The 17,943-nt window shown below is 39.6% G+C and overlaps 1 protein-coding gene across 4 annotated transcripts in view; it reads right to left on the bottom strand.

Moving 5' to 3' along the window:
• Positions 1-3,775: 3,775 nt before the first annotated feature.
• The window catches only part of crata (carnitine O-acetyltransferase a), a 53,754-nt gene continuing 39,586 nt past the window's right edge, over positions 3,776-17,943 (bottom strand). For 2 of the 4 annotated variants that reach the window (XM_061876775.1, XM_061876772.1), the window contains exon 14: positions 8,847-16,280. In XM_061876775.1, the coding sequence (XP_061732759.1) occupies positions 16,065-16,280 (216 nt within the window). In that variant the 3' untranslated portion in view covers positions 8,847-16,064. Of the gene's footprint in view, positions 8,098-8,846; positions 16,281-17,943 lie in introns of those variants that run through there. The other 2 variants (XM_061876774.1, XM_061876773.1) reach the window with 2 other exon arrangements.

Below are 17,943 nucleotides of genomic sequence, written 5' to 3' on the forward strand. Positions count from 1 at the left end.
TTGTAAAAAAAAGTAAATAAGCGCTGCCATTGGGAGCTCCTCTGTTTCGCCAAAAAAATTCAATAAATTAGCATATCGAAAACTAATGTTTATACTCCATTTACATTTCGTGTCTTGAATATTAACCAAATATTAGTGATATTATTATTATTATTATAACTGCTAATGCAGATTAACTATTTGTAGCTGTCAGCCTTGTCATTGACAGTTTGGTTATGTTGTGTTTTTTCCTCCGTGTTTGTGCTTCATTTCCTGTCAGCGGTCTTATTTTGGTTACAGTTCCTGCATGTCTCCCTGAGCTCTCATTTTCTTCACTTGTCCCTGATTGGCAGCATGGCACACCTGGTGGAAATTGCCCATCAGGTTACTATTTATACCTGCCTCACCCTCCAGTCAGGGCTGGAGGATGGTATGCTGGAGTATTGTTAGCTGTTTGCTGTCTCCTGGTTCCTCGTAACATGTATTCTCCTTGAGTCCTGTTGCCTGGTTCCTGATTCCTGTTTTCCTGCATTTCCTTTGGACATTAAAATCATGTTTTCCTGCATTTCCTTTGGACATTAAAATCATGTTTTCCTGCAACAAGCCTACCATTTCTGCATCTTGGGGATCGTCACCAACACTTCCTGACATAGCGACGACAAAATAATTTCATGTCTCCCTATGTTTACATCAGAGAGACTTTGACAGCCATTTAGAACCCGAAACTGGCCAGGACGACACGAAAAGACGCGTGTTTCCCCGACAGCCCCACCCCGTTTCTTTATGAGAATTACGAGACGTTCTTCACCTAAAGGGGAATATTTGAACATCCCAGCAGTGGGCATCCTAATGAGAGCAGACCTTGCACAGTAAGTGATGTTTAATGATGGCTGTTGGCTATCATGAAGTCTGCATTGAGTACTGAGTGATGAAGAAAAAAAAAAGCAAACGTAATAAGTTTTTTGAAATTAATGCACCATGTATGCTTAAAATGATCAAAATGTGTAATTATTGAATGTTATAAATGTGTCTGTTACTACATTACATATATATTTACACACACACATATATACATTATGTATATAAAACCTCAATAGAAGTGTTTAAATGTTTTTAAGCAAACTTTTGATTGCATGTATTTAATATTTAGAAATAAAAAAAATAGCCCTGTGATGAGGGGGCGACTTGTCCAGGGTGTACGCGGCCTTCCGCCCGAATGCAGCTGAGATAGGCTCCAGCTACCCCAAAAAGGGACAAGTGGTAGGAAATGGATGGATGGATGGAAAGCAAAAAAATAAAATAACATCCATTGTCATGTCTTTCATAATGATTGTGAGCAATAGACAAAATTCCCCCAAAAGTGCAGTTCCCCTTTAAAGTTTAACAAGATACAACTTGTCAAATGATATGAAACCACGTGTTGATTACAACTAATATTAAAGCTGAGGTCAGGCGGCTTTTTACAAAAATAAATGCTAACAAAATATACTGCAAAAGAAGCGACTCATAACTGATGACAAATACCTTTACTTACAATTACCCAGTGCTAAAATAAATACAATTCAATATACAATTTCAACTAAATTAATGATGAATAATGTTTCTTAAATAAACTGAGAATATAATTTAAGTGCAAATGAAAAAACTGCTTCATCACTTCAGTCATAATTTATGCATTTAACCCTTGAGTCACATTTGACTAAAAAACCTGTCATTTTCTGCATGTTTTTCCCCATCTTTGACACATCATCCATCCATCCATTTTCTACCGCTTATTCCCTTTCGGGGTCGCGGGGGGCGATGGCGCCTATCTCAGCTACAATCGGGCGTAAGGCAGGGTACACCCTGGACATGTCGCCACAAAATCAAATGTTAGAGGGCTTGAATTTGACCACATAGTTTAAAACCAGTTCTTTAAAATGGCATGATGGCACTTATTCTAAATAGGAAATACTCATTCATACAGTTGTGATCCAAATTATTCAACCCCCACACAATTTTGGTGTTTTAGCAAGTTGGACATTTATTCCGTATTTTGTTTATAGTCATATCAAATAAAGATGTGTCAAATAGACAAATGCAACTTAAATTGTAACACTGTATTTTACAAAAATACCAAAAAAGGACATTTTTCTTAATATCTCATTGACAAAATGATTCAACCCCCTAGTTTCATGCATCTTTAGTACTTAGTAGAACACCCTTTGGCAGTAATGACATCCTTCAAACGTGATACATAACCGGACACAAGCTTCTTGCAACGATCTACAGGTATTTTAGCCCATTCTTCTTGGGCAAAGTCCTCCAGTTCATTCATATTCTTGGGCTTGTGTGCTGCAACTGCCTTCTTCAAGTCCCACCACAGGTTTTCTATAGGATTTAGGTCTGGCGACTGTGAAGGCCACTCCAGAGTCTTCCAGCCCTTCTTCTGCAACCACTCTGATGTTGATTTGGAAGTATGCTTGGGATCGTTGTCCTGTTGGAAGGTTCAACGTCTCCCAAACCTCAGCTTCGTCACTGACTTCACGACATTTGCAGCTAATATATCCTGGTAGGAAATAGAATTCATAATGCCTTGAACGCGCTGGAGATTCCCGGTACCTGACGTACAGAAACAGCCCCAGAGCATGATTGACCCCCCACCATGCTTAAGAGTAGGCAAGGTGTTCTTCCCTTTGTAAGCTTCATTTGTTCTCCTCCTGACATAACGTTGATTCATAGGCCCAAAGAGTTCCACTTTTGTCTCATCACTACATAGAACAGTTTCCCAAAACCTTTGGGGTTTGTCCAGATGATTTTTGGCATACTGGAGTCTATTTTCCTTGTGCCTGGTAGTCAGAAGTGGCGTGCGCCTGGGAGTTCTTGCATGGAGGCCTTCATCTCGTAGTGCGCGCCTTATTGTCTGGGACGAAACCTGCGTCCCCCCCTCTGCAATGTCCTGTTGTAGTTCCTCAGCTGTTACCCGGGGGGGTTTCACCACTGTACGCTTCAAATACCGGACAGCAGTTGCACACAGCATCCTCTTTCTATCACGCCCAGGTAGTGTTTCAACCATGCCTTTAGCTTTAAACTTGCGAATTATGCTCCCAACTGTGTCTCTTGGAATGTGTAATGTCTTTGCTATTTTCTTATATCCATATCCTTTCTTATGAAGAGAAATTACCTCCTCTCTTGACTTCTTTGACCACTCCCTGGACTTCACCATGTTGCCAATACACCATTGACCATCTACAAGAAGCTGAGCGTCACAGTCTTTTTCAATCAGTTTAATTGTTGCTCGTTACGGTTCTAATCACATCTACAGGTGTTTTCAACACCTGATTGAAAAGACCTTATTCAAATTCTGTTCTTAAGAGTTATGATCTTCAAGGGGTTGAATAATTTTGTCAATGAGATATTAAGAGAAATAACAGTTTGGTATGTTAAATGATAAATGATAAATGGGTTGTACTTGTATAGCGCTTTTCTACCTTCAAGGTACTCAAAGCGCTTTGACACTACTTCCACATTTACCCATTCACACACACATTCACACACTGATGGAGGGAGCTGCCATGCAAGGCGCCAACCAGCACCCATCAGGAGCAAGGGTGAAGTGTCTTGCTCAGGACACAACGGACGTGACGAGGTTGGTACTAGGTGGGAATTGAACCAGGGACGCTCGGGTTGCGCACGGCCACTCTCCCCACTGCGCCACGCCGTCCCTTACAAAATATAATGTTGTGATTCAAGTTGCATTTGTCTATTTAATGCATCTTTATTTAATATGACTATAAACAAAATACGGAAAAAATGTCCAACTTGCTAAAACACCAAAATTGTGTGGGAGTTGAATAATTTTGATCACAACTGTACACTTAACCCCTTTGCCCATTTTGGTTGCCCATTGACTCCCATTGTAACACATATTTTTTTATATAATGAAAACCTGATAAGCTTTTTCCATGAATACTAAATGTATGTAAGCATGTCCCTTTGAAATACAAACCCCAAAACCAGTGAAGTTGGCTTGGCACGTTGTGTAAATCGTAAATAAAAACAGCATACAAATCCTTTTCAACTTATAGTCAATTGATTGAATGGACTGCAAAGACAAGATACTTAACGCTCAAACTGGAAACCTATTTTTTTGCAAATATCAGTCAGCTCATTTGGAATTTGATGCCTGAAATATGTTTCAAAAAAGCTGGCACATGTGGCAAAAAAGACTGAGAAAGTTGAGGAGTGCTCATCAAACACTTATTTGGAACATCTCACAGGTGAACAGGCAAATTGGGAACAGGTGGGTGCCATGATTGGGTATAAAAGCAGCTTCCATGAAATGCTCAGTCATTCACAAACAAGGACGGGCGAGGATCACCACATTGTGAACGAATGCATGAGCAAATTGCGGGACAGTTTAAGAACAACATTTCGCAATGAGCTATTTCAAGAAATTTTGGGATTTTACCAACTACAGTCAATAATATCAAAAGGTTCAGATAATCTGGAGAAACCATGCACGTAAGCAACAAGGCTGAAAACCAATATTGAATGCCTGTGACATTCGATCCGTCAGGCGGTATTGCATCAAAAAGCGACATCCGTGTGTAAAGGATATCACCACATGGGCTCAGGAGCACTTCATCTGTAAGTGCAAGTAAAAACTCTACTATGCAAAGCGAAAGCCATTTATCAACAACACCCAGAAATGCCGCCGGCTTCGCTGGGCCCCAGCTCATCTAAGATGGACTGATGCGAAGTGTAAAAGTGTTCTGTGGTCTGAATCCACATTTCAAATTGTTTTTGTAAACTGCGGACGTCCTGTCCTCCAGAACAAAGAGGAAAAGAACCATCCGGATTGTTCAAGGCGCAAAGTTCAAAAGCCAGGATTAGAGATAATATGGGGGTGTATTGGTGCCCAGGGCATGCATAACTTACACATGTGTGAAGGCACCATTAATGCTGAAAGGTACATACAGGTTTTGGAGCAACATATGTGGCCTTTGAAGCAACGTTATCATGGACGCCCCTGCTTATTTCAACAAGACAATGCCAATTGCTCTTGTTGTTCAATCAAATTGAAACATATAACAACAAACAAATTAAATGCAATAAATTATAATCTTGGTAGGTTGTTATTGCTACAGAGAGGTGTGTTAATGTGGTTTTGAAAATATTTTGTGTCGATTGTCAGTAAGTGTGCAAGAGCACCACTACAATAAATTTGATATGTATATATATATATATATATATATATACATACACCGGTATATATATATATATATATATATGTATTATTTATATCTGCACCTCATTGCTCTTTTATCCTGCACTACAAGTTAGTGCAACAAAATTTCCTTACCTGTACCGAAAGTTCAAATTTGAATGACAATAAAAGGAAGTCTAAGTCTCTAAGATAATTGCTTATGTAACTTCAACGTCATTTACCAAAAGCTAAACTCAGTGTAATTCACCAAAAATGCTGATTCTATTATTTAATTTCCCTTTTCGTGCACATAGTACCCTGCCTTCCGCCCGATTGTAGCTGAGATAGGCGCCAGCGCCCCCCGCGACCCCGAAAGGGAATAAGCGGTAGAAAATGGATGGATGGATGAATAGTGCGCAATAGTGTATACATTTTATGTGCGTCAGGGTAAATTTCGCTAGAACTTTGAAAGCCAGCAAACCCCTTTTTTATCTTACGCATTAAAGGGGACAACCTTGCAGGTGAATAAAAAAGCATGTTTTCTCACACCTAATGCACAGACTGTCAAGCCCTTCTCTTCATTCATTGGACGTGTGGCCAAGAAAATGTAATTTTACATGTTTGAAGTTTACAAGCATATGTAGTTTTTACACACATGGATTCGGCGTGGAACAGCACCAGGGGCTACAGGCGGCAACTATTTTTGGAGAATGTAAGCGAGAATGCTCATCGCACCAGCAGTGGCAAATGGACAGCGACTACCAAGAGATCCATCTGCGGTGCTCTGCAAAAAGTCGGTGTTCGAAAAAAAGAAAAAAAATAGGGGTATTTTATTTGAACTAAGCAAAATTATCTGCATGAAACATTTAAAAACACACAAAAATAATAAAATGTGTGGAAAAGTGTATAACTGAGTACCCATGCAACCCATAAGGACCACAGATGAAATTTTTTTGCAGCCTTCTAGGGGGCGTTTGCAGATTAAGAAACACTGCAGTGCAATACTTGCAAATGACACACACTTGTTTAAGAAAACAATGTAACAAACACACAGCACTGCTCAGTGTGAAGTAAAAAAAAAAAAATCTGATTTAAAAACAAAAACATTTTTTTTATTAACACTAGAGATGTCCGATAATGGCTTTTTTGCCCTGCGATGAGGTGGCGACTTGTCCAGGGTGTGCACGCCTTCCGCCCGATTGTAGCTGAGATAGACACCAGCGCCCCCGCGACCTTAAAGGGAATAAGCGGTAGTAAATGGATGGATGGGTTGGCTTTTTTTGCAGATATCCGATATTCCGATATTGTCCAACTCTTAATTACGGATACCGATATCGACCGATGCCAATATATACAGTCGTGGAATAAACACATTATTATGCCTAATTTTGTTGTGAAGCCCCACTGAATGCATTAAACAATGTAACAAGGTTTTCAAAATAAATCTACTCAAGTTATGGAAAAAAAATGCCAACATGGTACTGCCATATTTGTTATTGAAGTCACAAAGTGTATTATTATTTTTAAACCTGCCTCAAAACAGCAGCTTGGAATTTGGGACATACTCTCCCTGAGATAATCCTGCATGATGAGGTTGAGGCGGGGTTGGGGGGGTATATTGTATATAATGTACGTCCCGGAAGAGTTAGTGCTGCAAGGGTTTCTGGGTATTTGTTGTGTTGTGTTACGGTGCGGACGTTCTCCCAAAATGTGTTTGTCATTCTTGTTTGGCGTGGGTTCACAGTGTGGCGCATATTTGAAACAGTGCTAACATTGTTTATACGGCCACCCTCAGTGGGACCTGTATGGCTGTTGACCAAGTATGACTTGCATTCACTTGTGTGTGTGAAAAATTTGAGATATTATATGATTGGGCCGGCACACAAAGGCAGTACCTTTTGAGGTTTATTGACGCTCTGTACTTCTCCCTACATCCGTGTACCACAGGGGTTTTTTAAAAAGTCATAAATTGTACTTTTTTTTTTTTTTAAACCGATACTGACCATTTTGAAACCGATACCGATAATTCCCGATGTTACATTTTAAAGCATTTATCAGCCGATAAAATCGGCCTGGCGACATCTCTAATTGACACATTTGAACACACACACACACACACACACACACACACACACACACACACACACACACACACACACACACACACACACAAGTACCCAAATTAAGTACCAAAAAGGAGCGATTCCCAGGTCCAGGAAATTGGTATCGTAACAATTTGTAGTACTGTACTTGTAGTTAGGCCAAACATTTTTCTTTGTAATTTGTATTACTCACGAGTTTAATAGAAAGATGGGGTACTTATGCTTAGTTTTCATTATAAAAAGCTAATATATCTTAATTAAAAATGACTTTTTTGATCAAATAAAGACAATCATAACTGTAGATTACAATGTTTTGGTTTTTATGATATATTTGCTATTCAAAAAAAAAAATCCTGAATATTTGTATGAAGATCTTTGTTTAAAAAATTTTAAGACTCAGACTTCCTTTTTATTGTCATTTAAATTTAAACTTTACAGTACACATAAGAACAAAATTGTGTTGCATTAGCTCATGATAGTGCAAGATAAAAAAGGAATAAGGTGCCGATATAAATAAATAGATTACTGTACAGATTAATATATTGCACTTTTTCATATGCATCCACATTTATGGATGTATGCTATATTTTCTTTTTATTCCAGCGAGTTAATCCATTTTGGAGGGGAATCGAGGGAATAATTATGATGGGTTCAAGAGTCTTACGGCCTGAGGGAAGAAGCTGTTACAGAACCTGTAACTCTTTCTAGAGTCCAGCAGTGAAAACATTCCTTGATGGGGGTGGGAGGAGTCTTTGCAGATTTTCTGAGCCCTGGTCAGGCAGCGGCTTTTTGCAATCTCCTGGATAGGAGGAAGAGGAGTCCTTAATGCTGTCAAAGTTAACACATACGATTAATCACCAAAAAAAAATCACTTAATCATGTACAAACACAGATTAATCACACTATTTATTTTGAGCGAACCTGCTCCTTAACCATGGATGATTACCCAAAAGGCGGAGCCGGTTGTTTTGTGGTCAGTGCAAAAATGAGTGAGGAAACTCCGATTTGATTCATCGATACTTCAGATAAACTGTCGGCAAGTTTTGAACAAATAAATGTTGTGCATTCAAGGTATATTAAAAAAAAATCATTTGACGTTCTTACAATAACATTGCATTTGTGTCATGCTTTTTTTTATTTAAAGATCATTTAAATTATGCAAGCAATTTTACTGTGATAAACTCGATCAATGTTTAATCTGGAAAAAATGTGGCTCTATATGAAATCTGATTTTTAGGAAATACAATATGGGGCAATAAAAATGTCCGCGAAGGGGCGGAATTTGGGCATGCTTGCTTTAAGGCACCTTTGCTTTGTTAGAGGTTTTGTTAGCGTTGAATCAGTGGTCAAACGTACATGAATAACGTCTTCATTCTAAAATATCAAACAAGGAAATGAGTCCACATCTTTGTTGCAACATGGAGGGAGACTTGAGCCCACTGCAAATATCTAGATATCATTTTAATGACACAATTTGATTAAAACCACTTTCGATCTCCAGGCTTGCTCACAAAATGGGAAGTGACTATTAACGATAAAAATCCATGCTCCATGGCGCAATGTGATGCACGAGAAGGCACAGTCTTAATCAGGCTTTAATACTGACAAAGAACGGAATAATACATGACATTCCAAGGTGTATTCTACACAATGACACAGCAAATGTTGCATTTTCAGCCATTTCAAATGGGTTACTGGCTAGTTCCACAAAATATAAACTTACTCACACACACTAATATAGTGAGAGTAACGGTACATAGACCCCTGATTGGATTTTTACATATGTAACATTCGGTTCGGTACAGAGACAACACAATTTTTTTAACGGTACACGTTAAAAGGGGTCAGTCATAGTATGATTTTTTTTTTACATTTACAAATACTTCCTTGTCTACATAACATGTAATGGTAATTCTTTGGTCCAAATTTTGCATAGATCAGGAATGCACACAAACCAACTTTTCTTACCTATTGGTACATGTTTGTTTGTGTATTTAGAATCTTAAAGTTAAAAAAGTTAAAGTACCAATGATTGTCACACACATACTAGATGTGGCGAAATTATTCTCTGCATTTGACCCATTACCCTTGATCCCCCCCTGGGAGGTGAGGGGAGCAGTGGGCAGCAGCGGTGCCGCGCCCGGGAATCATTTTCGGTGATTTATCCCCCAATTCCAACCCTTAATGCTGAGTGCCAAGCAGGAAGGTAACGGGTCCCATTGTTATAGTCTTTGGTATGACTCGGCTGTGGTTTGAACTCATGACCTACCGATCTCAGGGCGGACACTGTAACCACTAGGCCACTGAGTAGGTATCTGTATAAGTCTTGAAAATTTAAAATCAAACCAATCAAGGCATGGCAAAGATATTAATAAAACAAGCTTACCTTCTTCCAAACGAGCCGTTTAGAATTGGAAACGATTGTGATGTAATTTGTTTTCCTCATGACCTACCGATCTCAGGGCGGACACTCTAACCCATGGGTGTCAAACTCTGGCCCACGGGCCAAATTTGGTCCGCCGTGTAATTTCATTTGGCCCTTGAGGCAATAATAAATTAACATTAGAGCTGGCCCGCCGGTATTATACAGTGGCAGTGCCGCTGTATCACCGCATTCAACGCTAATTCTCATACTTGCCAACACTCCCGATTTTACCAGGAGAATCCCGAATTTCAGTGCCCCCCCCCCCGAAAATCTACCGGACAACAATATTGGGGGCGTGCCTTAAAGGTACTGCTTTTAGCATCCTCTACAACCTGTCGTCACGTCCGCTTTTCCTCCATACAAACAGCGTGCCGGCCCAGTCACGTAATATATGCGGCTTCTACACACACACAAGTGAATGCAATGCATACTTGGTCAACAGCCATACAGGTCACACTGAGGGTGGCCGTATAAACAACTTTAACACTGTTACACCACACTGTGAACCCACACCAAACAAGAATGACAAACACATTTTGGGAGAACATCCGCACCGTAACACAACTTAAACACAACAGAACAAATACCCAGAACTCCTTGCAGCACTAACTCTTCCGGGACACTACAAGATACACCCCCGCTACCAAAAAAACTCGATTTTGCATGACACTATAAAGTTATATAAGTCTTGCTTGTTCAATATTCAATGCAAAACTTGTTTGGGTCCTTATTAAAAGGTTAAGTTTTTCAACTTTGGCCCGCGGCTTTGTTCAGTTTAGAATTTTGGCCCACTCTGTATTTGAGTTTGACACCCATGCTCTAACCACTAGGCCACTGAGTAGGTATCTGCATGAGTCTTGAAAATTTGAAATCAAACCAATCAAGGCATGGCAAAGATATTAATAAAACCAGCTTGCCTTCTTCCATACGAGCCGTTAAGAATTGGAAACGATTGTGATGTATTTTGTTTGCCTTATTTTTGTTAGCAGATATTGCCATACATGGCAGAGAATAACGGGCACCACGGTGGACCAAGGGTTGGTGCATGTGGCTCACAATACGAAGGTCCTGAGTAGTCCTGGTTTCAATCCCGGGCTCAGGATCTTTCTGTGTGGAGTTTGCATGTTCTACCCGTGACTGCGTGGGTTCCCTCCAGGTACTCCAGCTTCCTCCCACCTCCAAAGACATGCACCTGGGGATAGGTTGTTTGGCAACACTAAATGGTCCCGAGTGTGTGAATGTGAATATTGTCTGTCTATCTGTGTTGGCCCTGTGATGAGGTGGCGACTTGTCCAGGGTGTACCCCGCCTACGGCCCGAATGCAGCTGAGATAGGCTCCAGCACACCACGCGATCCCAAAAAAGGGACAAGCGGTAGAATATAGATGGATGGCAGAGAATAACCCCAAGAGTTTTGCGCAAATTCATTATTTTTATCCAGTTGCAGTCCCGCGCTGTAGTCAATAAGTTCCTTCATTTTCTCCATTCTCTTATCATGGGGCAGAGTGGTTCTGACACGCACATTCCATTCTAAAATCCTCTGCTGCAGTGTATAGTAGCATATAGTTGTAACTCCCAGTGTGTTTGTCAGTGGATTGGATATGGCAGCGATATAAACTACAACATGGTTGACAGGGAGGATGTGCAGTCAAAGAGCTTGGCGTGGAGGAGGGCTTCGGCACGTATTTTAAGACAGCCCACAAAACAGCGCATTCTGAGGAGACACTCAAATAGTGTCTTCAAGATGGTCTGTAAAACTAAATCTATGCCAAATTTTGACCAAAGAACTAAAAAAAAAAAAAAAAATTTGGATGTCAAAATTCCAGCACTTAATGTGTTATTGTATTAGTTAGACTCATTAAACAGTTAATCAAAGCAACAGAAAATAAATCAAAGTTTTATCTCACCATAAATTGATACGTGGACCCCGACTTAAACAAGTTGAAAAACTTATTCGGGTGTTACCTTTTAGTGGTCAATTGTACGGAATATGCACTGTACTGTGCAATCTACTAATAAAAGTCTCAATCAATCAATCAATTCCTATTTGATTTAATCCATTAAATTTACTTGCTTAATCTCTGCAGCCCAACCGAGGTACATAGCAAAACACAATGAGACTAAATCGTTCCACCACTACTGGCCGGGGAACTAAACCCGCATCATCTGCATAAAAGACAGAAGCGTGTACTGCTACACCACTAACACTTTCCGCTTCGGATGTATAAAAACATACATGCAAGGCACAAGGGAAAACAGTGACACAAAAGCTAAAGCTAGAACACTGAACCATAAAAAAAGTTATATTACTTTATTATCATTAGAACGGGAATAAGGTGCTTTTACAACTACAGCAGCCAAAAATGGTTCATTTTTGAAAATGAAATAATAAGAGTCAGTGCTAGCCGTGTAGGCATTCTTTCATTTTGCATTCAGTCCCATGCCGACAATGACTTGAGGGCATTGCTTTTCTTTTAACCTCTTAAGGCCTGAGCTGTTTGTTTACATGATTTTTTAAATTTCTCTTTGCTATTTGGGCTTATTAGACCCTCATTAGAATAAAAACTAAAAATCATCTTTTTTTAATGATGTACTTAGTCCATAAGTAACAAAACGTGTACTTCATGTGCTAATTTTTATTTTTACACTTTTTTTCCAAATGCCATGTTATACTCTACTGACACCACCAGAAAGCAGTATAAGTGTCCATATGTCGGCATAAGACCCCAATTCAGTAGTGTACACAATTTTGGAAATAAGAGCTAAAAGGTGCTGTCCACTCATGTGGCTACTAAGTCCTTTAGAGGTTAAAAGAGAACTGAATCTTTTTTCATCTAACTATCATTCAAAAACCCTATGTGAGAGAATACCATACGTCTCTCTTTTTCGTGCATTCTAAACCGTAAAACTACTCGTATACGGTGGCTAATAATGCAGGTAATGGGGATACGATCTATTGGGCCTATGAAGCCCTCTACAAAAATCTCCAAAAACGTTTTATATACATGCTGTTAAAGGCCTACTGAAACCCACTACTACCGACCAAGCAGTCTGATAGTTTATATATCAATGATGAAATATGTAATATAGTAACAGAAACATTCATAATAACGTGACATTAACCATATTTTAGTCTTTTTAAGAATCAATGGAGCTTCTTTGTTGGGCAAATTGCAACTAACTAATAATGGCAGACTTTCCAAGAGCCAGTGACTAATACTTTGGAACAATTGATGATCCATAAACTTAATTTTTTGAGCCTGAATATACAAAGGATGTCTAAAAGTTTAAACAAACTGGGTGCTAAGCAGATGCATCTATAGTACAACACTAACATTATGAAGCTATCGTGCTAAGTGCTGAACACGAAATACAAAACACAAACATAATAAAACAGTCACTTACAGGTGCTGGGTCATATTATTAGAATATCATGAAAAAGTTGATTTATTTCATTAATTCTATTTAGAAAGTCAAACTTGTAGAATGTATACATTCATTCCAAACAGACTGATACATTTCAAGTGTTTTTTGCCAAAAAGGAGATGATTATAGCTGACAACCAATAAAAACCCCTAAATTCAACATCTCAGAAAATTAGAATATGGTGAAAAGGTCAGATATTGAAGACACCTGGTGCCACACTCTAATTAGCTAACTAACTCAAAACACCTGGAAAAGCCTTTAAATGGTCTCTCGTTTTGATTCTGTATGACACACAATCATGGGGAAGACTGCTGACTTGTCAACTGTCCAAAAGATGACCATTGATACTTTAAAGAAGGAGGGCAAGACACAAAAGGTCATTGCCAAAGAGGTTTGATGTTCCTAGTGCTCTGTGTCCAAACACATTAATAGAGAGGCGAAGGGAAGACAAAGATGTGGTAGAAAAAAAGTATACAAGTTAGAGGGATTACCGCGCCCTGGGGAGGATTGTCAAACAAAACCGATTAAAAAATGTGGGGGAGATCCACAAAGACTGGACTGCAGCTGGAGTCAGTGCTTCAAGAACCACCACGCACCGACGTATGCAAGATATGGGCTTCAGCTGTCGTATTCCTTGTGTAAAGCCACTCTTGAATAAGAGACAACATCAAAAGCGTCTCGCCTGGGCTCAAGACAAAAAGCACTGGACTGCTGCTGAGTGGTCCAAAGTTATGTTTTCAGATGAAAGTACATTTTTTATATCCTTTGGAAATCAAGGTCCCAGAGTCTGGAGGAAGACAGGAGAGGCACAGAATCCACGTTGCCTGAAGTCCAGTGTCAAATTTCCACAATCGGTAATGGTCTGGGGTGCCATGTCATCTGCTGGTGTTGGTCCACTGTGTTTCCTGAGGTCTAGGGTCAATGCAGCAGTCTACCAGGAAGTTTTAGAACACTTTATGCTGCCTGCCGCGGACCAATTTTATGGAGGTGAAGATTTCATTTCCCAACATGACTTGGCACCTGCCAGTACCTGGTTTAAGGACCATGGTATCCCTGTTCTTGATTGGCCTGCAAACTCACCTGACCTTGACCCCATAGAAAAGAAAACCTATTGGGTATTGTGAAGCGGAAGATGCGAGATGCCAGACCCAACAATGCTGAAGAGCTGAAGGCCACTATTAAAGCAGCCTGGGCTCTCATAACACCTGAGGACTGCAACAGACTGGTCGACTCCATGCCACGCCGTATTGCTGCAGCAATTCAGGGAAAAGGAGCTGCAACTAAGTATTGATTGCCGTACATGCTGAAACTTTCCATGTTCATACTTTTCAGTTGGCCCATATTTCTAAAAAATATTTTTTGGTACTAGTCGTAACTAATATTCAAATTTTCTGAGATACTGAATTTGGGATTTTCAGTAATTGTCAGTACTAATCATCAAAATTTAAAGAAATAAACATTTCAAATATATCACTATGTGTGTAATGAATTGATATAATATGTAAGTTTCATGTTCTGAATATAATTACTGAAATAAATCAACTTTTTCATGATATTCTAATAATATTAACAGTACCTGAATGTCTGCTTTTACTGGGATGCTGACTAATGGGTTGGCGGTACTTTTGAGCACAAGACTAGTGCTCCGCGTTCAGATGATTAATTCAGTATAATCTTCACTCTTTAGGTAAGACACTGGGAGGAAACAAACATCTCGTCGCGTCTCCGTACCGAAGACGTCGGCTCTTGGCGTTTAATTTTAAAGTAAACCAACTTCTCGGCTAATGACCACAACACTCTATCGCACAAGTACGAGGCATGATTAATCAAGAATCAAAGTTTCCATACTGAGAGGAAATTAGCAGCAACAGCAACTCAGTAGCGAGCTTACCTCTCTGTGAGCAAGGCACTGCGTTACAAAAAATAGTTCTGCGGCGTTAGCTCTTGCAGAAACAATGTTGTTATAGCGTGTCTAATGTGCAGGTCATCACATGTAAATGAAGTAATATTGGTGGTTTTTGGATGTTTTTTTTAATGGCCTTATAGGCAGAATAGCCTAATCCCATTATATGCATTGTTAGCCGCTTCTTACTAGCAATGTTTATGTTCAATTTATACTGCATAAAAAAAAGAAATATATGCATGGTCTTGCATAAAATGGATTGTTAATGAAAGGCAAAATTCCCCCAAAAATTTCAGTTCCCTTTTAAGGATTTGGGGATGTTGAAACTTAACGAAATGGCACTCGGCCGTTTGTCCGTGTGTTGTTGTCCGTTGTGCAGTATGAGTCAGAAAACAGCACACTGAAAATGGTCCACTGATAATGTACTTCTAAAAAGGCTTTTCCCTCATTCCCTCGGCATTTAGTTTTCCTTCAATAAGCATGTTGTAAAGTTGCATGTTTTGACTTTTAAGTCTGTTAGTGGATCACTTTGGTACTTTTAACATGACCTTTGCAGCAGGTTCACTTGGTTATTTTCAAGGGCTATTCAACTTTATCGGTGCCATTTGCGCCCTAAGGAAATTAAATGTATAAACAATACAAATCACTGTAAAATATGTTTTCATGAATCAAAGTATCCTTTAAGGCTTTTTGCTTATTTTCAAAATACAATATTTAATTGAAACAATATTATGTGCTTAGTGTCAAAAATGCTTTAAGCATAATTCTTTTTTTTTCATTCCTAAATTGTACAAATTGACACATGATGTGAACCTATCACCATCACTGCAATGAGGAATCTTGGGGAAAAAATTAAAGGTTCTCAATAAAATATGGATGGATATTTTCCTTCCACTACGTGATAGTTAAATCTTGGATGGAATTGCATCATCATTTGAAGTTACTAATGATCATTTTCAACATACTAACTACTTGATTTCACATGCGAGCGATTAGAAACAATGACTCACTAGTGGGATCTACCAAGAGTCTTTTGCAAGCGTCACAGTTTGGCTCTTGGAGTTTGTTCCAGAAGTGTCCTGATGTCCAGAAGTGCGTTCTCCACAGCGTGAGCCAGATCAGCGGTGTTTGTTTCCTTACACGTATTGAACGAAGATACTGCAAAGTTTATGTGGTCATTCATTGGATTGTAACACACGCCGTATCCATCGGGTACAACTGGGCCGAAACACATGACGCAGTCAGTCTTGGATGGTACCTTGTGGGGGAAAGAATACATCAAATGCCTGAAATTAATATACATCTTTTCTTACTAAATGTATTAATTATTTTAATCTTTACATTAAAAAAGTACATGCACTGCATACAATGTCATATCTTTTCAACTGTATCTAATATTGCAAACCATTTTGTTGTTGAAATCAAAATAAGTACTTAAATATCTGCTTGACTCATAAATTTAAAGCAAGTTAACCATGAAATTGTACAATGTAAAAAATATGTTTAAGATAAAAAAAACTGGTAGCTCAGTCGCCACAATTTTACCCTTAAAAACAAACAAAAAAACGGTGGTATCGTTTTTGCAAAATACACAACATAAACAAAAAACTGATTTTACAGTAAAAACAGTGGAACTGTTTGTCTATTTCCATTTCAAGTACAGATTGCTAAAAAAAATTAAAATGTATGGTAAAATTTTGGCAGGTTAGCAGTCGGGCCCCATAGTCACGCAGATCTTCAACTCCTTACTGGAGCTGTTCGAAGTGCCCTCTTGCTTCAAAGGCTCAAAAATCCTCTCAGTCCCAATGAAACCTGCCATGATAGGACTCAAAGACTATAGACCCATAGCCCTGACATCTGCGGTGATTAAGTCCTTTGAGAGACCGGTGCTGAATCCCCTGAAGGTCATCACAGGCTCCCTGCTGTGCCCCCTGCAGTTAGCTTAACAGACAACCAGGTCGGTGGAGGATCCAGTCAAGATGGGACTTAACCACATTCTGCATCACCGTGACTCCACAGGGACCTATGATAGGATTCTGTTCATGGATTTCAGCTTTGCATTTAACACTATCATTCTAGATATCCTGCACCACAAACTCACTCAGCTCAAAGTGCTGATCTCCACCTGTCAGTGGATCACCAACTTCCTTAATGACCGGAGGACGCAGGTAAGGCTGGGGTGCATCACATCCAGTACCCGGACAAATAACACTGGAGCCCCCCAGGGGTGTGTTGTCTCTCCACTGCTTTTCTATCGAGTCTACACCAATGACTGCACCCCAGGGGATCCGTCTGTGAAACTCTTTGAGGTTTGCAAACCACACCACCGTCATTGTTCTCATACAGGATGGCGATGAGTCTTCCTACAGACAGGAGGTGGAACAGTTGGCTCGCTGGTTCAGTCAGAACCATCTACAGCTGAACACTCTCAAGACTGTGGAGAGGACAGTGGACCTCTGATTACATTCTACACAACCATCATTCAGCCTGTCCTGTGCACTTCCATCACTGTTTGGTTTGGATTGGCAACCAAGCTGGATAGACACAGACTGCGACAGACAATTAGGACTGTAGAAATGATCATGGATGTCGATCTTCCCCCCCATCCAGGACATACACCTGTCCAGGGTCAGGAAATGGGCAGGTACAATCACTGCAGACACCTCACACCCTGGTCAGACTGTTTAAACACTCTCGGCAGGTATTAGAAAATCACAGTACGGCAGAACAACCTGTCATAAGAACAGGTTCTTCCTTAGGCTATCAATCTGATGAACGCTGAGAAATAACTAATTTGTCACTGTGAATGTACTAACTCATGTTCATGTCATCTTTTTTATTTCCTATATTAAACAATGCACTTGTATTTATTAGCCTTGCACATTATTTAAATAATTGTTAATATTTTTAGTTCAGCATTA

Source organism: Nerophis ophidion, linkage group LG17 (assembly GCF_033978795.1).
Source record: "Nerophis ophidion isolate RoL-2023_Sa linkage group LG17, RoL_Noph_v1.0, whole genome shotgun sequence".
Lineage (NCBI taxonomy): Eukaryota > Metazoa > Chordata > Actinopteri > Syngnathiformes > Syngnathidae > Nerophis > Nerophis ophidion.